The sequence below is a fragment of the Prosopis cineraria genome, unplaced genomic scaffold, assembly GCF_029017545.1.
Source record: "Prosopis cineraria cultivar Desert tree isolate PC_DT_omini unplaced genomic scaffold, ASM2901754v1 PC225, whole genome shotgun sequence".
NCBI lineage: Eukaryota > Viridiplantae > Streptophyta > Magnoliopsida > Fabales > Fabaceae > Prosopis > Prosopis cineraria.
This window is the reverse complement of record NW_026555552.1, coordinates 37,828-60,801: the sequence shown is the minus strand read 5'-3', so window position 1 is coordinate 60,801 and position 22,974 is coordinate 37,828. Positions and strand designations below refer to the sequence as shown.

The 22,974-nt window shown below is 32.4% G+C and overlaps 2 protein-coding genes across 2 annotated transcripts; both read right to left on the bottom strand.

The window, feature by feature from the left end:
- Window positions 1-4,775: 4,775 nt before the first annotated feature.
- On the bottom strand, window positions 4,776-10,734 carry LOC129295957 (transcription factor bHLH25-like). The gene is made up of 5 exons (XM_054934551.1): window positions 10,671-10,734; window positions 6,650-6,721; window positions 5,896-6,450; window positions 5,077-5,445; window positions 4,776-4,952 (listed from the first exon to the last, which is right to left on the bottom strand). The coding sequence occupies exons 2-5, from the start codon at window positions 6,668-6,670 to the stop codon at window positions 4,878-4,880; spliced, it is 1,020 nt and encodes a 339-aa protein (XP_054790526.1). The 5' UTR covers window positions 6,671-6,721; window positions 10,671-10,734; the 3' UTR covers window positions 4,776-4,877.
- A 1,952-nt stretch (window positions 10,735-12,686) lies between these two features.
- LOC129295960 (probable protein S-acyltransferase 23) lies at window positions 12,687-22,129 on the bottom strand. Its single transcript, XM_054934553.1, has 13 exons — window positions 21,509-22,129; window positions 21,060-21,200; window positions 20,691-20,803; window positions 19,386-19,465; window positions 18,672-18,835; window positions 17,388-17,535; window positions 17,192-17,282; window positions 16,149-16,206; window positions 15,609-15,686; window positions 15,365-15,463; window positions 15,023-15,101; window positions 14,778-14,926; window positions 12,687-13,272 (listed from the first exon to the last, which is right to left on the bottom strand). The coding sequence occupies exons 1-13, from the start codon at window positions 21,740-21,742 to the stop codon at window positions 13,081-13,083; spliced, it is 1,626 nt and encodes a 541-aa protein (XP_054790528.1). The 5' UTR covers window positions 21,743-22,129; the 3' UTR covers window positions 12,687-13,080.
- Window positions 22,130-22,974: the final 845 nt, after the last annotated feature.

Below are 22,974 nucleotides of genomic sequence, written 5' to 3'. Positions count from 1 at the left end.
TGTTTGCATTAGGCATGGCTGTGGCACTCTGTGCCCACACGCTGCAGTACATGGCTTAAATTGTGCCATGTGTTGCAGTGCAAGCATTATGTGGAGTGCACGGCTCAAAATTCTAATAAGAGGAGCATGCATCAGATGAAAAATTAGAACATAAAGAAGGTGGAAATGAGGAAGAGGATTGGAAATCTGTTAGGGCTTCCATTTTCAAAGGATTGGAAGTGTTTTTAAGCTATTAAACTCCAAGTATAACTTTCCTAACCTTTTCTTCTCCTTCCCAATCCATTTTCTGGTTTTAAGCTAGAGTTTATTAATGGAAGATGATTTTTAGTCCATATAAGTTATAGGTCTGAATTTATTAATTCAACTGGAACTAATAGGAGTTGTTAAGGTATTTAAATCTAAGGATCATGGGTTTACATGTTTTGGTGGTTGGGAAGCATTTATGGCCAATTTTCATAATAATGAGGTTGTTGGAGTTGGTTGAATGCTATTAATGATGAGCCAGGAGTTTAATAATGTTAGTTAGGGTCAATTGAGATTGATAAACTCAATGAATAAGTTTAGATGTTATTTCAAGTGTTGAAATAAAGAGTGTAAATTGTGTGAAATGGTAATAATAATGATTTTGGATATGATTAAATTGTAAATTAATCGTATGTGCACTTGTTCAAACTTAAGAGCAAGGTTAGAACCATTAACTTGAAAGATAAATCTTTGACCTCTTAAAGGTTTAAGGTAACTAGAAAAAATCATTTCTTTGTAATTGTTTGTTAGTTAATTTATGTTTGTGAAAATGTAATAATAGATTTTGAAGATTAGATTTTATGAATAGACATGTGCAATATATGTGAAGTGTTAATTTTCCCAATTTGGCAATAATTACATAATGTTACTTAAAAACATGCATATATCAAAATTATGTGTTGAAACATGATTATTTGTCAAGTTGATGCGATAATGTGGCTATATTAGTATATGTATGATATAAGTGTGTATTCAATGGAGGATTTGAGAATATCTTATGAGATTAAGAATGTAAGTGAAAAAGATTTGTGAAAATATTAATGATACTCACATGTAAAAATTATTGTTGTGAACCAATATGTTGACATTGAGTTGTGATTATGTGCAATAAGTGAGCACGGCATATAGCATGATCTTTATGGTAGGAGTTCACCTAAGGAAAGAAGTAGTTAAAATTCACATGGCAATGGCTACCAATCATTGAAATTGAAGGGTAAGCCTTATTCTACTATTTCTTGAAGGACTGTGCCACTTTTATTGAGGGATAATACCACTGTTTGTTGAGGGACTCAAATCAAGCTAACTCCACCGGTTTGTTAAGGACATTAGCTTATAATTTACAACACCCTAGTGATTCAAGAATGGAGAATTTATGGTCCGAAAGTAAGTGCAATGATCGTCAGTCGGGTCACTTCTCACAATTAATAAGCTTGAGTTGTTCATTTACACAAATGAAACTCTAATTGAGTAATAATAGCTTATGGTTTTAGTTGAAAAGCATAAAAAGAATATAAGAATGGCTAGATCATGCATGTAAATTTAATATGTTACATTGTTATTAAGTTTGGGATAAGTTGAGATAACAATTGATATCATTCACATGTGGTTGTCATTGTGTGACAATGTGTAATGGTGAATAACATTGTGAACGAGATGATTTGAATTCCTATGTTATTATGATAAAATGTAAATTTTCTTGCAATATGCCAAATACTTGTGTTTAAGAATGTTGCACATAATTTATTGTCAATTAATAAGAAATTGCATGCGATAGATGTACCTTAGTTATTGAGTAATTATATTTACCCCTCTTTTTTTAACATTTTACAAGTTCTAGTTCAGCTGCAAAGAGGAAAAAGGCTCCAAAGGTTTAGGGATTTTAGTATTCCTACTTTAAAGCCTTCCAAACTCTTTTACTTTCTGTAATTGTTAGAATATTACCAAGCAAAGAGCATTCTGCATATACTTACATTAAAATGATAGTCATAATTGATTTTTGGAATTTAGGCCCTAAAAATTGTGTCTGTAATTTTTATTATTTCTGATAAGGGCCAAATAATGTAAATATAGGGATGATTTATATATTGTTAATTTGTAAGATTACTGATTTAATACAAATGACTGACCTCTCCCGTTATTTTGATATTGAGGGGTTGAGGACTAAAATGAGTGGTTGCTGTTATTTTGTAGATATGATGTATTGCACAGATAGTCTTGAGTCTATTGAGCACAATTAGGTGTTAAATATGGTTTTAGCACATGTAGTAGGGTTTTAGACACTCATGTCTTGTGAAAAGTGGATGAAATATGTTTGGGAGTAAAACTCATATCATTAGTTAGTTCTTGTAAAGAGCTTTCTATAAATATCTAAATTGTCTTAATCAAATGTCGAATGGAGAAATAAAGTGCATCAAAAACTTTCTCATACTCCTATCAAATGATAGCAGCAGAAGCTGTCAATCTGTGCAATGGACTAAACTATGGTGCATGACACAATAAGGAGTATGCTAACTAATTTGTGTTGAATTGCTGTTTTCCATAAAATGCACATACTTTTATTTTATTTTTTTGGTTTCTTGGGCTTCCATATTTTATATTTTACTCTGATTATAGTTTACAAAATAATATTTAAGTGATTCTTTAAGTTGAAAACTTGAGATCTTATTTATACTAGAATTACAAACTGATAATCTAATTAAATTAGCCTAATGATTGCCTTGGTTTTAGCGTTAATGATGGATTATTAAGGGTGATCTTACACTTTGACCTATGCTTTTATGACTGGTCATGACAAAGACGAATACAATAAAAAACTGCCTTTTTTTATAGAAAATGGCAACATGGAATCGTATGGATACATAACAATATGTGGTACATACTTTTATCCTTGCATGTGATCCATACATCTCTAGAGCCTCAAGAACATGTTTTTTAGACCATATAACTAGATTTTTGTGTCCGTGCGATGCATGGGATATTAACTCTCAATTACTGCCTCCATTATAAAGTATAAGGCATTTAGAGGTTAAATGTTAAAAAAATATAAGATATTTTTAGTATTTTAAAGTATAATTATTGTCTTTCTTCTAAAAAGTATCCCTAATAATAAATCACTTTATGTTTTAGAGTGAAACATTATATTAAATAAAGATATATATGAAAAGATAATATTAGTTTTAAAAAAAATAACTACTTCATTAGAAGGCGAGATTTGATTAAAAATACCTTACATTTTTTAATAAAAAAAAGTACAATATAAAAATAGGCTCGGGTTCGGGTGACATTAAAATAAGGATTTTGTACTTAATTAAGGTTTCATTTTTTATTTTATTTCATTCTCTATTTATGTTTCACAAGTAAATTTATATTAAATTAAGGTTATTTTTGAAAACTTATATTTTTTTAAACAATAAGATTGTAAAGTATATTTAATACAATTTATTAACATACATAATTTTGAAAAATATCTTATAAATTGCTCCCTCTAGAGTCTGGACCATAATACGTGGCACTAATAATTACTTTATGATTCTAAAAAAATTGGTTGAAACATTAATCATTTAAATTTTTTTACATATTTCCAATCTTATCCTTATCAAATACTCTAGATAAGTGCCTTAATAATGACAATTAAAATTTTAATGCATAATTTGTTTTCAAAAATTGCAATAAATGAAGTAAGCTGAAAAATAATTATAAAAATTATCAATATCCTATATTTTAAATCAAGTAATACTTTTAAAAGATATTATATATTGTGATTTAAAAAAATATTTTTTTTAGTATTTATTCCACATTCACCACTATTTTTTCCTATGAGTGCCATATTTACCTTTTTTATTACAAAATATTTCTATTTTTTAATTTTTATTTGCTACATAATAATTAAAAAATTACTATAAAAAATGGTCGTGAAAAATAAAAATAAAAAAGGTTGGACACTACAATAGAGGGTAGATTTGTTTTAAAAAATGGGCCCACGGTTTTACATGTACAAAATTTGAAAGTTCGAGCCCTGCCACTTTACCAGTAGAAAAATTAAAAAAAGAGAAAATGGGTCCTGCCATTTACTGTTCAAAGAACCGTTGTTCTACAATAATATTGGCACATTTTACAATATAAATAGATAGATAGATTATTTTATGTGTATCATTGCACAGTCTCATAAACTTATCAATATTCTGCGTGATAATATGCATGTAGGTATTTGCTGTTTATATTTTAGACTGGAGGTGCTAACACAAACAGTATTTGTTTCTTGCATAATAATTGTTAATATTGAATGTTTTATCAATAGCTGTCATGAAGAATAACTACAAGAACCGGAAAAAATATATCCAAACAATTATTTCATCATACTGTCAACCAAACTGTTACGAGAGAGAGAGAGGGGGGGGGGGGGAACACTTGCCAGAATAACAACTTTCTTAAGCAAAGGCCTGTTTGTCAACACACCAAAAAAAAAAACCATTGTCCCTTTTCTCACAAGAGAAGTGACAGAAAAAAGGTATGGTTGAACTTTTCAACCTCCTCACCAAAAAACAAACAAAACCCTAAAAAGCTGTATGATCACTCTTGAAACAGGTGGGTATGAGTTATCTAACATGGCCAACAAGTTAACCATGCAAAAAAAAAAATAAATAACACTTTCATGCTAAGAAAAAACCCACCTGCAAAATGAACTTCACAGCAGACATTCATGGAGTTGATGGTCTAAGATGCCCGACACAACAAGCCTTGTAAACAACAGAGTTGAACTTCTATATATAGATTACACACACATGTATATATATTGTCTGTATATAACTTTTCTTGTTCTGAAGCTTTCAGTATGAGCTGGACATGCAACTTCTTCACATGAAAGATTCAAAAGCTGAGCGTAGGCTTCTCAGAAGCTCCTTCACTGTCATGCAAAAGTCCTTATCCATCTGCATATTGCAGAAAAAAATTAAGTGTATAATCAAGATGAAACATTTTTTACATATTCTAAATGCATAATCAGAACCATTGGATGGAACTTGAATCAATTACTTTATTTATTTATATCATCACCTGAGCGATTATGGTTATATCAAGAGCAGAACTGCCAAATGTCATGACACTGGTACTTGTGACTATCAGATGGAGTTTCTCTATCTCACTGACTGTTTTTTCTATCACTTGTGTTCTTTTCTCACAGTGAACTCTTATGAGGACGTTTCTTTCACAAATTCTGGCTTCAATTTCTGGTAATGGCTCCTCACTGTGATCACCAGAGTCTGAAGAACAATGGCTTTCATTGGCTAATATTTGAGTTTTCTTCACAACCACCACAGATTCCACAGTGCTCTTTCTACTCTGTTCCTCTTCAAGGAGCCTAACCTTCTCTTGCAATTGCTTCAAATACTTTATAGCATCTCCAAGAACAGAAGCCTTGTCTGTCTGTTAGTAACAAGTAATTTGTTAGGAATGGGGTGATCGGCCAAAATCAGGGAGAGTGAACAAATAGGCAAGAATAATGGAAGAACGATACATCTCAACTTAAAACCTTAAGGTTTCAAGTTTATGGATCCTTCCCACATTTGGACATTCTAACATGATTTACTAAGATCAAAGGTTTGCATTATGAGCTTGAGTTCTGATAACATTTCTGTATTGTTCTCAGAACGAAGAGATCAGTATTTTACAGCTAGATATAACTGACAATAACTTTATATCTCTCTTCAGATGTGTTTCTTTGACATTAGGCTGCAAACTTTTGCTACACATTATATAGAGTATTTAATTTAATTAATCTGATGAATCTTAAATATGGTGGACAAGAAATGCGAAGGGCAGTCAAATCAGAATCTGGAAAGCTTAAAGGTATAACGTAACATGAACTTCTTGTACCTTTTTGAGGCCAGGTACAAGAGCAGATAGAGCTATGAACCGTTGGCTGAGCTTTTCTCGTCGCTTTCGCTCAGCGATTATGTGGTCTTGAGGTTGAGAAAGTTTAGGACTTGTTCCAATTTTTCTGGGATCTTGTCCTGCATTGAAGACAAGGTTCTGATTTCCCAAGGATCCATAAGAGACCAACATGTCTGAGGGGATTGTACTGTTGATTTCAGGACAAGGTGTCTGCTGGTCCTTAGGCTTCATCAATGTCCCGAATTGGCTTATGTAACTTGAATTGACAAAGGAAAGAAGATTGGAACAAGAATCATAGTCTGTGTCTAACGTCTGGTTCTGATCACTTGTGTTGGGGCTCCAATTATTGTTGGGTTTGAACTGTTTCTGGGGCCTTTCAATGCTACAAAGTGTAGTTTCCATGGACGTTTTGGGATTGAACATTGTTGGGTTTAGGTTAGAGAATGAATGTTGTTGTAAGGTCTCTTCAAATAAGCTTGGATCTTCCAGAGAGTTCAATTGCCATTGATGAAGAAAGGCAGGATCCTCCACTATTCCCTGCTTCAAAATCAAACACTAATTTCTCAGCAAAACTTTCAAAATTTACATTAACTAATCTTTGTTTTGCCGTTTGTTTTCCTACCAATTACCAGATTCATATGACCATGTGATTCCAAATCAACATTCAGATTATGTAACCAAAAGCTTATTCTCAGAGAACAGAACAGAAGAGCTATAAGACACACACATGGCTTACCAGTTCAGGTAACATTGTCATAGGTGAAATCTCCTCAAGAAAACTCCTTATTCAACCAAAAAGATCCTTTTCCTGTAAGAGGGACAACCTTAACATGTCAGTTTTGTACTGAAAATTCATCATCTGATATAAATATCTTTCAAAGTTCAAACAAGTATTAAGCCAAACACAAAGCAGACAAAGGCCCACCACACACGAATCTACAAATTCCACATCAATATATCTCACTCACTCGTACTAATATACTCATAGATCTCAGTTCTTGAAAGTGACAAATAAACTTTGAGGTAGAGGAGGAGGAGGAGAAGCATACTCATTAACAGGAATGGGAGCTCAGGATTCAAGAAATGAAACCCTTTGTCGTATCCCACTGAAACGTGTCAGTGTGTGTCCCAATTTATAACAGCTTAGGAAAAGTACTGAAAAGAACACTAGTTGTTGAATTAGTTAAAATATTAATTCAAGCGCTGATGATAAAAACACAATAGTATCATGGTTAAATCAGGCTTATGAATAAAGCATTTCATTGAACCAATGCATAACGCTTTTTCAAATGGCCGGATTCACTTGATTTTCAATATTATGTATGAGGAAATTTTATGTGAACAGGAGGAGACAGCCTTAGATGACTAATTTTTTAATGAAGAGGAAGGATATAGAGCCCTTGTTATATTTAGGAGGGTGGCTTCAAGCTGACAAATTAATGTCCACACTTTTTTGTTGTTATATGGACTTTTAAGGAGTTTTTCTAATAACCCACCAACCTGCCATTGAAATTCTGATCATAAAGCTTTTTTGCAAACGAAGGCTCCATCAATCCAGCATGTGGCCCCTCACCATGCCACCAGCCCTGAGGGAATTTTGCACTGTTGTTGTTAGATAAATTTATTTTTGAAAGAAATGGCCTATTAATGTGGTTTTTATTGGCAGATTGAATTTCCTTTCAAGGAAGGGACGTCAATTATTTTAAAAGAAAAACAAAAGGTTATACAAAACTACTTCCAATCTCAAATATAATGCACCAATACCTGCCTCTGTACATACCAATAACATTGGTTAAATTTAGTTAAGCTCATTAAATTTGTGGCAAAACATAATTTTTTTTCATATTTATTCTTAATTAATGGTTGATCTTGGGCCTGTCAGGAAAAAATTATTGAATGACCCAAAGAGTGACTGTCATTTTAGAGTTGGACTATTAAAACACCCTAACAAAGGTTTTATATTTGAGGCCAGAGGTGGTAATAATTATTTTAAAACAAAGATATATTGAATTATTTATGTAATTATGATGTTAGTAATTATTTATGCCAAATGACGTTAGTAATTATTTTGAGACCAGATGTCACTTCAGTAACTATGTATGCCAAATGATGTTAGTTCATGCCCTAATGATGATATGAGATACAGGTCGAAGTTGTAGGACTGGAGATTAGATGTTTAAACCACGTAACAAAGAAAAGTTACTTTGTTTATTTTCCTATTTTACCCTTGGGCTCATTCTCATTTCCCACCCACCATAATTTTTATCAATGAAGGTGAAATGATATAAAAACAATTAATGTTTCACTAAAATTTTGAAGTGGTATTTATTTTCAAGACAACCAAAAAGTTGTTATTATTCTGAAATAAAGAGTGTGTGTTGAATTATATCACCAAATCACATGAGACAAACTTAAGTTGTGAGGGTAAAGTTTGATGTAAGTAAATATTAAAAAAAAAAGTAAAATTATTTTTTTACTTCTTCAACTTTTAACTCATTTATAATTCAATCCCTCAACTATGATTTATTGCAACTCAGTCTCTCAATTTTTAATTCGTTTATAATTTAGTTTTTCAACTTAAGTCAGTCCCTCAACTTAGATCCCACATTAAAAAGCAAAAGGAGGGTATTTTAGAATAAGATTGGAACATTTCTTTTATCCCTCTTATTTGATAAGGATATTTAAAAAAAAATTGAAAAATAAATATTAAGTTATAAGTAAGTCAAAAGTTAAGAGAAAAAGTCACAACGAATCATAATTAAAAAACTGAGTCACGGCGAGTTATAATTAAGGGATTAAGTTAAGAGTGGGTTAAAAGTTGAAGGACTAAAGATTAATTTTTCCTAAAAAAACCCTCCTGACATACAAATATATAGGAGAATTAAAAATTGTTAATTTTCCATTTTACCCTTGGGTTCAATCACTTTATGAGCTTCCTCCCATCTTCCAACAGTCTCCCATTTTCTTGGTCTAAGAAGATCGAATAAAATCAAATCCCATGACTAACCCGCCAATAAGAGCAGAATAGCCAACCATCATCACCATTCATTCATTCATTCAAGTCAATGAGATAATGTGAGACTGTTAGTGTCGGTTGGTTGTCATTTTCCAATAATGTGAATGATTAAGCCTCAATCTTCACCATTTCCCTTTTTTTTAGGTGAATATTACACTTCCTTTGACCCTAAAGTCTTTAGCCAATTCCCAAGTGGCATGTGTTCACCATAACTTGCGGTTCGGTGGTATTAAAGGGTCCGCACATGAAATAAAAATATACGTTTGATTGACTGATTTGATTAACACTTGGTGATAATTCTTTTTTGAGCAGAATGACATATAAGTTCAAGGCATCAACTAATCCAAATTAAGCGTAAAGTGTTAAACTCTAGAATTTGCAAGTCCAATTATTACTTTTAAAATTTTATTGTGATAAATTTACATTTTATTTTTTAAATTCAACATAATTGAAGAATAAATAAATTTATTTTTTATTAAAATTTAAAACATAAGTTATAAATTCATCACAATAAAATTATAAAATTAAAAATTAAATTTGCAAATTTTTAAAATTTAATAATTAAAAATTAATTTAAATGAACTAGTTTCCTTAACATGTCACCTACTATAGGTTATCCCCCAAAAAAAAAAACATAAGTATTTAAAGTAATTTTTATTGCTACAGGTATCGTTTTATTGGATACTATTCTCAGTGGGGATTAATTGATTTTAAAAGTAATGTTTAAGTGTGCCTTTTTAGTTGAAGTAACGTATTGAGATTACTCTCAAGTTTCTTGAAAACCTGAACCAAAATTAATTGATGATATCTTTCCTCTTGCTTCCAACAAGACATGAGTGTGTTTATAAATTATTTAGTATGTATTTATTTTTTTTTAATTTTTGGGCTTTCTGGGTGTGGGTTTGATTTTTCTTTTTTTTTTTCCATCAGAAAATATACTATAGAACAATAACAAAACTTGGAGAACTGAAAAGGCTAACGTATAAAAAATTAATTAGGAGTTCTAATTTAATTTACGAAAGCAATATAACTATTAATTCTTATAATTTTATCAAGTCATGTTGTTGGTTCTATACTTTTTTTAATATTTTAAGTCCTTATAGTTTTTTTTATAAAATTAATCCTTATATTTTTAAATATGCTTGAAAGAATGATAATGTAACACAAATGATATTAAATTGGGGTATTTGATGCATAAGGTAAAAAGTTTAACCTATAAGGATGGGAAACTACTTTTCAACCTTGACAAGTGCTGTCACCAGAAGTCTTCTTCAAAAAGTAATCATCTCTTTTTTTTTTTTTACCTTCTACAAATTCAAATTACCTTAAATTATAGAAATATTAAAAATTAATAAAATTATAGAAATAAATTTGTTTTTCCTTAATTTAATGATCTAATGTAAGTTAATTAAGTTGATTTGTATAAAAACTAAAAAGGAATAGGATTAGTCCAAAAATAAAAGAAAATATTTTAATTTATTAAATTTAATAATTAATTGGAGCATGATTTAATATAATAAATTATATGCTAATAGGAGTTAAATCTAAAAGAATAGGTCAATCCCTCATAATATGACAAACTAATATATGAATATCTTTTAAAAGAGATCCTCACATTTAATGTCTAGTCATGTTTTAAATAAAATTGTCTTTAATGGAATGATATCTGTAAATAATGAAAAAAAAATAGTAGATTATAAATTGATTATAAACTAATTATTGTTCCTCATCAATTCCTGACCTTTTTTTTTTTTTGGGTTATACATTGAGCACCTTGTATTCTGAGCCAGCCTCCTATAGAATTCCTAACCATCCTTCACCAAACATGAATCGACATATGAACATACTACATTGGTATCATCCTAGAAAGTCGGAACGCTCTCCGTAAAAATTTGAACTCTTACTCATTCCTGAAAAGTTGGAGCCAGGGTGGCCTTCACGGTGGAGGTTCTCGATTTGTTTATGACGTGTCACTTGTTACTTGCACGATATATACCCGTCAGCATCAATGGAAACATATGTTCGCTAGTCCTAAAACCCTGGAAAAGGTTTTATAATTAAGCTCACCAACCCCTTAAAATTGATTTTTATAATGGGAGACGAAGAGAGTATCCGCGTGCGTCATTTCTTAACTTTCGTAAAATATATAAGTAAATGTGTTCAATTTAATGCATAATAAAAATTATGTTTTACATTACGTAATTTAACTAATTTTGATTTTTTGTTGACACGTGCAAGCTTAATTATCTATACCTTATATTTAGATGAGAAAGAACATTCAAAGATTGAATTTGAAGCCTAATCTAACCACGGGTCTTTGGATTAACTGGCAAAAATTGTTCTAAGTTAACCAGAATTCATAAATTCAAGTCTTAAAAATGTAGTGGCCATAGTGGCCAACTACACCCACTCTCATGATGCTTGTCATATATCATTTTGAATTAATGTGAGCTAATTAAGTCTCCACAGTTTGAGTGAGATAAGTTCAAAATACTGGGTGCTCATGCTAAAAAAAAAAAAAACCTGAAGCTTAACCTAAAATAATCCTGTGCATTAAATAAACATGGATTTAAAGAGCACAAAAAACCATGTGTCCAAAGTGAATGTATATTGACAAAGATTTAAATTTTACATATGTAGTGACAAATTGATGATAATAGAGAAGAATAAAATATTTCGATTATCAATTAATGAGCTTCTACATGAAAACTATTAGTTCTTCAAAATTTTAAGAAACTTTGACATGGTGGTTGGTTTTCAAGGATGTAAACTCTAACATGTCAATAATCAAAGGTTGCATAAGTGGCCCGATGACTTGGTCAGTCTAGTCTTGCTTTAACCAATCAGGCAATCTAGGCTAGGCTTTGGGTTAAGCATCGAGTTGAAATCAATCACAACCCAATTTGACCTTAAAATAATATATATTTTATTTTTTTTAAATTTGTTTAAATCTTAATTATTTTATAATATTATTTTACTTATTTTTCATGTATTATATTATTTTTTGTTCATCATGCATATTTTTTGTAATTTTAATTTTTTCAATCTTTTTAAATGTTTAAAATTGATTTTTTTTTACTTTATATCAGGTAAAAATTATGAATGATTGTTAATCATATACAATGTAAACAATTATTACTTTAAATTATATCATTATAAAAAAATCCATTTTAAATAATTATAATTATATTTTTTGTTGGTTAATAAATTTATTTTCATGTTTAAAATTATTTTTAAAATAAATTTCAGACATCATACCAAAACCAAATTGAACCTTCAAACAGCCCAATGCCCAAATATGCACTTAGAGCCAAGCATCAGGTTAAGGTGAAATCCAACTTTGTGCACCCCTTTTAACACCACCGTTGTAATAATAGAATAAATCAATAAAAGATTTTTTTTAAGAAAAATAGAACTAAATTACCTAAAATCATATCTACTGTGAAAAAAATGCAAATAATGATACTTTTCATTTTTCATTTTAAAACAAAAATATAACTGAACCATGAGTAAATAACCAAAGTACTCCTAATAAGTAATAACAAAAAGATTTTAACACCACTTACATTAAAACCATTTTTTCGGCCAACAAATTTAAACTCTGACGGAAAATTACAATTCAGAACCTAAAATAGCTTCCCACCAATTACGTAATGGGTGGGGGAAAAAAACCCAACAAGGACAGAAAATGAGTATAAAGACAAATGATCAATGGGCAAAATCAGAGTGTTAATGAAGAAGTTATGGGTTAAACTCAGTTTTTGTTTTTGTTTTTGTTTTTTTGTCACCAGTGGCTGCCCGCGCGAGCGTGTGCAAACACACACACAGGCGAAAAGTCAATACTCACTTCAGTTCGCCTATCTTGGATTGAATGCATTTCCTACATATATCTGATTCCCCGCCAAAATATTACGACAAAGCCACTGGTGAATGAAGTGGGAAAAAAATTCATAGAATTCATGTCAATCCGGTAAGGCCCTTCAAAAGGGATGTTACTGTTTATTTGTGCCCTGCATTACAATGTACATACAAGTGTTGAAGAGAATGACCGACCTATCCGCAAATTACTAGCAATATACATGTTTACCAATTTAGAAATATGGGAATGAATGATCTTACAAGCATGTGTTGATACCACAGGGGACATTGTTCTACGTCGACGCTATACGCTCTAATGGAGGCCAAGCAATGTCATCGTCATCTGCATAGCCCCGAAAAAAGAAATTGGAACAGTTCTTCCAACAGCCGTGATTGTATGGATTTCTGAACTTCCCATCAGGACCACGAAGATACCAATATCGAGTAGAGTTTGCTACTTCATTTGTGGTGATATTACGAGCTATCTGCACAAAAGCATAAAAGGTCTTCCATTAGCTACTTATCTTTAAGGTGTTTAAGAAACATAAATTGCAGTACATGCATATAAGATGACTTCAAATGTTTCTCAACTGACTGGCATGAGGCTAAGCTGCTTCACTCCCAGCAAATAACTCATTGATGATAAGGTATTGACTATTTTATATCAAGCACCACATTCTCAAAATGTTTTAAGATTTAACAAGTTAGATTATTCCCCAGTTCATTGTGTTAGAAGATGCTGCGAAGGAAAGCAACTAAGGGTCTCGTGGAAAATCGACTTGTGAGTTGTGCTAAAATATTTTAACAGTCGAAATTTAAATAAACTAAAGAGGAGTGAAGAAACCTAGGTTAAGTGATACAAAGAGCGCTGTCGATGGATAAGGGATTTACTACCAGCTGGAAGTCTTGTTTCTTGAAATCATTATCCAATGCTTGAAGGAGCTGATTTAGTGTTAGATAATAAGGGATTGTGCTAGGAAAATGTTGAAAAGGCCCTTCCCAGGAAGCAGACTTGTGGGTTACGGTGCAGTTACTAGATTTAGGATTTATGGGATTTTTTTTCTGTAGCAAGTTGAAATCTGAATATTGGCTCAGGACAATGTTGAATATACTAGGATAAATATTACAAGGGGGAGTCATAAATGATCGGGATATTGTGAGATCATCATTGTTTAGGAGTCTTATCTATCTATCAAGATCATTGTTTAGTCCTATTCTAAAGTAATTTATCTTCACATTCTTTACGGGTTCACCTTAGTCTCTGAAAGTTTATCTTGAACTCAAATCTTTCAAAATATTTTGGAAAGTGCAAGGGTAGAAATGTGCGTCATGTTTTAACTATTCAACCTTAAGCTCTGCCCACCCTAAATTTGGTTAAGCCCTAAATTCAACAACATGAAGGCCAAAGTTGCCACCGGATTCAAAGCATCTGAAACCTAGGATAGAGAGAGAGGCAGAGAAGTTCAACTCAAAGCTTGCAAGTGGCTTTGACTATGGCTCCGTCACGATCATGAAGCCAAGTTAAATTTTGTTGAGTTGTGACGAATAAGCTCAATCCATCTATTATGTTATACCATATCAGTAGTAGTCATAAAGTAGAATCAGAGACGAACAAAAGAAGATTATATGGCATCAGAAGATTAACAATGTGTCATGCATGCATTCATTCAACTTGGCCTTCCTGATTCTATATCTATTTATCTAAGTCCAGGTTCATAGATGATAGATGGCTTTTTAGATCGGCTTCTTTAATTCTATAGCCTGAATAAATTCACAATCAAATTGAAGTGAACATAAAGGATATATGTTGAAATGGTCAGATTAGGTCTCCATGTTGACACCGGAACAACTTTTCATTCAAATATCTAAGATCATAATAGTGAATCAAGGGTATTGTACCTTCATTATGCAATAAAATCTAATTAGCAAAATACATATGCTATGCATAAAATAATAATGACAGTAACGTGGTAATGATTTAACAACTCACCATTGAAGCTTGTGTTGACGTCAAAGTTACAGCAGGAATGAAAATAAAAGTGTCCAGCACCAGAAATGCAATAGCACCGGGATGTTGTACTAGCATATGATGGATCCATGTTTCTCCTTCGGACAATCCTATCGATGATGTCCAAATTCCTATGACGGAAGCAAGGATAGTTTCAAGTTGAAATAAAATAATATAAAATATGATTTCAATGTAGGACAAGGCAGAATGAGATCTTTAAGTAATACTTTGAACCGTAACAGCACCGCTAATGAATGATGTCAAAGTTGCCATGCAAACAAAAATAAAGAAATCCCTTTTGTTCCTCTGCAAGATACACAATTGTTATGATATTAACCCAGGCTGGAAATCAGGGGAAAGGAAAAAGGAAAATTTCCTTTATAATTGAGTGACAAAGTTAAACAGGACATCTTATTTCCAAGTCAAAAAGTATCCACAAGGACAGTAATCCTGATTCTATAAGCTGCCATCCACCTTTTGTAAAATTCAAAAAGAAAGAGCGATTTAAAATTCTCCACAAGAATTATTTTTTCTTGTGGGGGGGAAACTAAAATACCATGATTCCTGACCTTTCCCACACAGTTAGATATCCACGGGCAATGGTGGTCAAACTGTTCCACACAACGCTTACAAGTCGGGCAATGCTTAGATCGGACAGTTCGAATTATCTGATGATGCAATTCCAGAAAAGCACAGAGTGAGTAATAATTAAAATTGAGTTCTTAACAAAGTAAAATCTAACTACAAATTAGCATTCGTCAGTATTTCCATCAAATACTCAAACAAATGCACCCCAAAAAACAAAAAACCAACCTTGCAGGTAGGGCAAAGTTGAGACCAATTTCCTGTCCAAACAGAGGAGCTGTTCAGGTCAATATTCAATAAAGGATCCTGTAAAACACCAAATATAATATTAACAGATTTTCTAGTTAATAAAACCGGTAGATTTGTTCATAGTATAGTAAAACTACAGTTCATATCAAGATATAAATGCTCATAATCTCCCATCATGTGTTTCAACTGAAAACCCAGAGTTGCATCAATGATTTTGTATGAAAGGAAAAGATATCAATTATCATGCATTCTCAAATCCACTGATTGTTCAAATAAAATCAAAGTAACCTTATAACTAGATGTTACATAAGTTACACTGCATGAAATATAATTCTATTGTTCACATAATCAAATCTTTCCTGCCTCATAGACCTTATGCTCAGGTAAAATACCCTCATAATTTGAAGGTTATATCTCACTAAAACCTGACTCTGGTGCAAATCATTTCTTAAAAATGACCATCAGAATTTGAAGCAACCTTTTTTATAGACAATAGAGTTTACATGTGAGATTGCATACCTCTGTATCATCATGAGCACCTAAGTCTCCTGGTCGTTTTATATAACCAGGATCTTTACTGCACAAAAGTGTAAATAACATTAAAAAAAATTATGATGCTAGCAACTTTAAATTAAAACACATTAGGCAAAACTAGATCATATACCAAGAATATATGGTAAAAATTAGATAGCATTGGAAGGCAGTATCATTAAGTCTGTTGCACAGTAACATCTGGCAATGCAAATCATATGAATGTCTGGGAAAAGTCACGAGAAAAAATAATGCAAGCAAACTAACTGTCTGAATTTCTTATTTGTAAGACAAATACACATGAAACAGGTGCTTTACCAATAATCATTAAGCAGTCCTCCTATTACACAAACATTGATGTCTTCAGTTATCTCATCTCAAGGTTCTAGAACTTGACATGGTAAAAACGAGAAAGTTTGGGGAATTCCTACAAGTTAATGAAAAGATTCTAAGATCAAGTGATTGGCTGCAACTCATAATTCTTTGTTCTTGCTAAAGTGGCAAAGACCATGACCACCAGTTACAGTTTTCTTCAGTACTTTGTGTGTTGTTATTTGATGACATGGCAGATGTAAACACTTAAAATCACTAAATAATACAAGCCAAAAATTAATAGCCAAATAACAAAAGATAAATACAAAGTAGAAAAAAAGGAAGTGTGCATCACCCACAACAATTTTCAGTAATGTGTTGACTGACAGAAAGAACCAGTCTTTTTTAAAAAAAAAAAAAAACAGAGAGAGAAAATAATAATGAATTGGGAGAAAGAAGAGAAGAATAAAGAATAATAAAAAATCATACAACAACCACGACACAAAAAGAAGAGAAAAGCAAAGGATTAAGAAACATGATCCTCCTTTGGCTCATCTTTGAATAATAAAGTTCAGATAACACATCAAAATTGGAAAGAAGAGGAAGCAAAATACATGCTAGTCAAATTTTACAGTGCACCTTTAGAACATAAGTCAGCGTAAAATATCTGTTCAAACCAAAGAGATACAAAAAATGAAGAAAGGAGATTCAAATTTTACCTACTGCACCTATAGAACATAATCAAGCTACCAACTGCCAGAGAAAGAGCTGTCCAAGCCCAAAGACCAACAACAGCAGTAATCTTTGAAAACTAGAACCTGGGGGGAGAGAGTAAAGCATTCAATCATAGAAATATTCAAGGACATATTATAATTATAATATAATATAAAATATGTAGAAATTTGTAAGGAGTCCTTGAAAGACCTGCAACAACTGAGTTGATGAAGAGGAACATTTCCAAGATTATAATACAAAATAAGATGGGAGCATAACCAATATCTTTCATCCTTCCATTACAAATTTTGTCTCTCCAGCGGTTGCTCAGAGCTCGCTGTTGCTTAGACTGCAATATATAAGACCATTATCAGCTTTGAGATATAGTAATCTGATGTTGGCCAACCAAATTATGCCTTAGTGGCAATGTGAGTGATGGGGGAAGAGTGGAAAAAAAAAAAAAAACACCACATGTGAAGGCCCCACATTAGCTAGCTTAAGATGGAAGTTGGTTGTGGCCGTGGAGTTGCTATAGAAACCAAAAGGGGGTAAAGACTTAAGTATTCTTTTCAATTGCCAGCTCATTTAGTACGGCTCGTGAATTTAGGCTTCTTGAAAGCCCATAGTTTAAACTTTTTCAGCCAGATCAGCACCTGTCCAGTTTTTAATGAGTATAGTCCAATTTTTGACCTTTTAATAGTCCAGTTTTGGGCTTATCCTGGACCAAACTAAGTACCAGTTTACTAGTATTTAGGTTGACATGACTGGTGCAATCCAGTTTTCAGTATATTGATGATTCTCCAGGACCTACAGCATTACAAAACACTGCTAAACTATGTCGCGTAAATGGATACAAGTTACAATAGTTCAACAGACATCTTTAATTGATTAAACCAAGTAAAGCCCTAACAAATTATGCATATCAGATGCATGCATTTAATGTTAAAACTATCTGATACTGGGATATCCTCACTTAGACCCTTTTTAACACTTGTTGCTACAACAAACCCAACACCAGAATCCCCCAACCAGAAAAGAAGAATATCATAATAAATAAGAAAAGCCTTGAATTTTATTCCCAGGACAAAGAAAATAATGTTAAATTCTGAATTATCATCTCGAATTTTAAAAACCAAAACTATAATCAATAAATCAGAAAGTTATAATAACCAAATAAGGATGCTTTTCAAACTTCAACTTCAGAAATTTCCTTTTTTTGCCACACTGCTCAAGATCATTGCCTAGACGCTCATGCAAATGAGGCCCTCATTAATTTCCTTATTTCTTTTTTGACACCTTTATTTCCTTCTATGCTAAGTAAATACATATGTATAAATAAAGCAAATGTATCTCTGAAATCTCCTTCAAGAGTATGCACCAGCAGAACTACATGCAATAACGGTTACACATTTTTTCAAGTCTCATGAATGATGTTTTAGTGAGAAAATATACAACCAACAGCATCATCAACACAATGTTACGTACAAGGAAAAAGGCGACATGCCGATGACCTTTATCATGTGCAAGCTGTACAGGAGTGAATCCAGCTTTGTCCTTCACCACCAATTCTTTCTTTGTGCCTGAGTGTACAAGCACAGTGCATGCCTCTGCATTTCCTCTTGTTGCAGCCCAGTGCAAAGGCGTACAACCTATACTAGTTTTATTGAGAACCATCTCATTTAAAACTAAATGACTAATATAACTTTAAGTTACTATAGCTTTAGGAACAAACAACCCTTTTCAAATATAATAATTTAAAAAGCTCATTCCAATGTAACAAACAATTATTGCATTCACACTCATATAAAACAGTCTTCATCAAATGTAAAAAGAAATCTAGCAACAAAAGTGCTTCTCCAGCATCTTGAAATACAAAATCATAGTCCCAACACAAGAATAATGATAAAACAGATGCATCAGTAGACATACATGAAGGAAGACATTAGAAATTAGAAACTTTTACACCAGCAAATTGACAAATGATTCTACTTTTGATACCATTACTCTTGAAAGGTTTATCCAGTAGAAACTATAAAATACTGACCACAGATAACATCTACCCTGGTAGGTGATAGCTCACCTCAGCATCAAATAGACCGCCAACTTCAAAAACTAAAAACTAAAAGAGGCTTATATTGTGAAGAGAATTCGATTGAGAAATTATACAAATGAACAGTGACCTAAATCCGCTTGGCATACCATTTTTATCTTGTCTCCCTTGGTATGCATCCCGGAATAGAAGCAATCGGATTGTATCAGCAAACCCCTTAAAGGCAGCCCTGTTTGAAGAATTAAAAGAATAAATAAAGGATACAAGAAGCTAACAAAGAAGATAGTCAACATCTTCAACAATATTAGTTTTATTCATATGCGGCCATGGTTATTAAAAAATGCATTGCATTTACCAACCAGAAGGACAACACAAATTTTTGAAACAAAGGGAAAATGATGTTTATTAGATTCTCTGGTTTAAGATTATGGTTTAGCATTATGACCTAGAGTGGTAGAATTAATTAATAAAATCAATGAACCAAAAATCATTTTAGTCAAACTAATTAAGTTGTGAGCTGGCTCTAAAAAATGATAAGAGAGATAGTGAAGATCAACAAAGATAAAAAAATAACATGTAAATGTCCAGTGGAAATAGTCTCACCATGCTTAATCTGCATTTCACAAAAGTTCAATTTCCAAAGCTTCAATACTTGTGCAAAGTTCAAAATTCAAGAAAAGCACCACATTGGTTATCTTGTCATTCTTAATTTCACCTTCAAAGATTTTCATTCTTTCTAATGAAATAGCATTTTTCAACATGCACGTAATTCTCATATAGACAGAAATAGAATTTTCCAACCCATGATATATTGCATTTCTCTTAAACTATACTACATGTGGCAGAACAACATTGGCAACCAAGTACATGTGTTCGAGCTTGGAGGGGTATTGGAGTTAATGTACAGCATAAATGTTAGATGAAATGTTGACTAGATAGTGTCTGCATTAGGCTGTAATTAGCAAGTACTTAACGAGTCTTTTATGTCTTGTCTTGTATTTTAACCTATACACAAAGAATTTCATGTTGCTCAGCCATTCATTAATCACATCTCTACGGAGGGTTTTCCCTCTTCCTCTCTATTTATTTCATGATGTCATATTTAACTTTATCTGCGTGGATATTAATAATTTTTCTTCTTAGAAATAGTTTCTTTAAGCCACTGCCCTTGTAGCATAGCGGCAAGGAAGCTCCCTTATAAGTGGAAGGTTGCCGGCTCAATTTTGCTTATAACCTCAAGCCATTAGCGCTTGGCCTTGTAATTAAAAAAGAAAAAATAGTAGTTTCTTCAACATGCACGTAACTCACATAAAGAGAAATAGAATTTTCCACCAGGTCACGTTTCTCTTAAACAAGATTAGATGTGGTAGAAACAACATTGGGAGCCATGTATATATATCAACAAGGCACTAATGTCTATCACCAGGCATAACAATCCGAGCTTGATAGAATACCAATGAAGAGGACTCCATCCCTCATAATCGGGTGCATCAAAGTCAGCATTGTACTTTGCAATTATGTGATTTAAGAAAGCCGTTTGTCCATATTGAGCAGCAACGTGAACTGCCTGCACCATACAATAAACAATATAGCTAACATATACTGATCGAGCAGGTTCCATCTTATTGACGTGCTTATAAGCAATCTTTTATATTCAATTCCAAGACTAAGCAATCAAAATAAAAATAACTGGAACAAGTTACATAAAACAACCGACTTCTCCAAAGATCAAAACTTAAATGGAAATATCATCTAAGCAATTAGCAGATACGTCTCTTCAAATCCCTCCGCTCTAAGAATGTGTGCAACAGATAAAATAATACCCTGTATCCATGTAAATCTGCAGCCTCAAGCCGAGCACCGTTCTCCAAGAGCAAATCTGCCACTGTAGTTGCACCACGAACTGCCGCCCAGTGCAGTGCCGTCTGTTGCATGTTGTCAGTAGCGTTGACATCGCCCCCGTGCTTCAAGAATCAGAGTGACAGACATATAGAGTTGAGAGGGGGGGAAACGTAAGTTAACACGCGACATAACCTATCTATACCTTGTCAGAAAAACAATTTAGTACGCAGACACCATTACAGTTACAACAGTTGCTTCTATTTACCATGATGAATAGAAAATGAGAAAAATAAAAAACCAATTCCCTTATTTATGCATAAGAAAGTGAATAGTTCAAAATTTCAAAGCAAGCCCAATATTTTGTCATCAACGTTGAGCTCACATACGGATTATCACTTACTTAAAAAACGATTAGAAAACATGGGAGCACCTTAATGATGTACTGCGCAATATCTGGAAAGTTGTAAAGGGATGCCCACTGGAGAGCATAATAGCCATTGGAATCAGGCACAGAAACGGAGGCACCTTCTTGTTCCACAAACGACCTCAATTTCTCAAAGTCCCCATAAGATACGGCAGAGAACACGTCTACAACGAGAGGTGCATCGGAAATTTTCGGGGTTTTAGAGTCCGATGACACCACCTCGATCTCCGACGAAGCCATTCGGGCTAAAGCATTCGACAGGAAAACAGAATTTGAAAGGCTAATAGGATAAGGGTTTTCAGGAAAAGGTCAAAATTAGACCTACCTGGTGATTGCTTTTGGAGAGACAGAGAGGGAGGAATTTAGAATCTCTGGGGACATCGCAGAAGCTTCCGTTCAAAGCTTCCCCTGTTCCGCCCACTGTTCATCTTTTGTTATGTTGTCTTCTCTTTCGACTGCTTATTCTTACGTGCAAAGGCTCCTCATTCGTGTTTTTTTCTTATTTTTGGGGTCAAGAAAAGCCTTCTCTTTCAACTTTCAAGTTTCAACAGAAGCGGCCGATCAAGACATCAGGTGATTTGGAGATGATTACGCTTCTCTGAATACGAGTATGGCTGAGCTTAGCCATAATGCACATGGCATCAGTGCTCATTGCTCAGAGTTTCAGTAAAAATCAATAAAATATATAGAAAAATTGGGAAAAAATATTTAAAAAAATTGTACAAAATAAAAAAATACCATTATGTATATGGTTATTTATAATTAGGTTTCGATAATAATTTTTTATTTCATATGTCAACCAAGTATACATTAAAAAAATTATTTGAGATGAAGGCCTTGGATTTTTTTCCCCCTTCAAGAAGGAGAGGCCCCAGATTAGTATATGTTATTATCATTTTGGATAACATAATTTTATTATTTTCAATGCAGAGAAATGATGGCACGAGTTAATCTAGAAAGTACGTACTTTATAAGCTAATGGAAGGAATTGAGAATTTAGTAGTTAGGCTAAAGTATATTTTTTATCATCTAGTTTTTTATAAAATTTTAATTTAATCTTTTAATTTTATAAAGTATCTTTTAAGTATTTTTATTCTAATATTATTAATTTTAAATAATTATTTTTATACCAATTGTTATTATTTTAAAAAAATTAAATTTAATATATCAATATTTAAAAATGTTTTGTCAATATTTAAGTTTAATGTAAAAAAATTTTGGGATAAAACTAATAATATTAAAGTTAAATGACTCAAAAAATACTTTATAAATTTAAGAGATTAAAATAAAATGTTGTATAAAATTAAAGAACTAAATGTATACTTTAACCTAATAGTTAATATTTTATCCATGAGCAAGTTCGGACATGTGTCTGCCAGTAGGCAGGAGCTTGAGAAAGTTTAACTATGAGTAATTACAAACTCATTCAGACCCACCCATGAGCAACAAAAATTAGCTTGAGATAGGAGAAA

What these genes read in the sequence shown, in the direction of transcription:
- LOC129295957 (XM_054934551.1), bottom strand. Translation starts at nt 6,670, where the DNA reads ATGACAATGTTACCTGAACTG. An exon ending in TTGTACCTGGCCTCAAAAAG is followed by an intron (nt 5,446 to 5,895) that starts GTACAAGAAGTT and finishes TGTTACTAACAG; the next exon opens with ACAGACAAGGCTTCTGTTCT. An exon ending in ATATAACCATAATCGCTCAG is followed by an intron (nt 4,953 to 5,076) that starts GTGATGATATAA and finishes TGCAATATGCAG; the next exon opens with ATGGATAAGGACTTTTGCAT.
- LOC129295960 (XM_054934553.1), bottom strand. Translation starts at nt 21,742, where the DNA reads ATGGCTTCGTCGGAGATCGAGGTGGTGTCATCGGACTCTAAAACCCCG. An exon ending in AGGGAGACAAGATAAAAATG is followed by an intron (nt 18,836 to 19,385) that starts GTATGCCAAGCG and finishes AAACTAGTATAG; the next exon opens with GTTGTACGCCTTTGCACTGG. An exon ending in CGTCAACACAAGCTTCAATG is followed by an intron (nt 13,273 to 14,777) that starts GTGAGTTGTTAA and finishes GCTTTTGTGCAG; the next exon opens with ATAGCTCGTAATATCACCAC.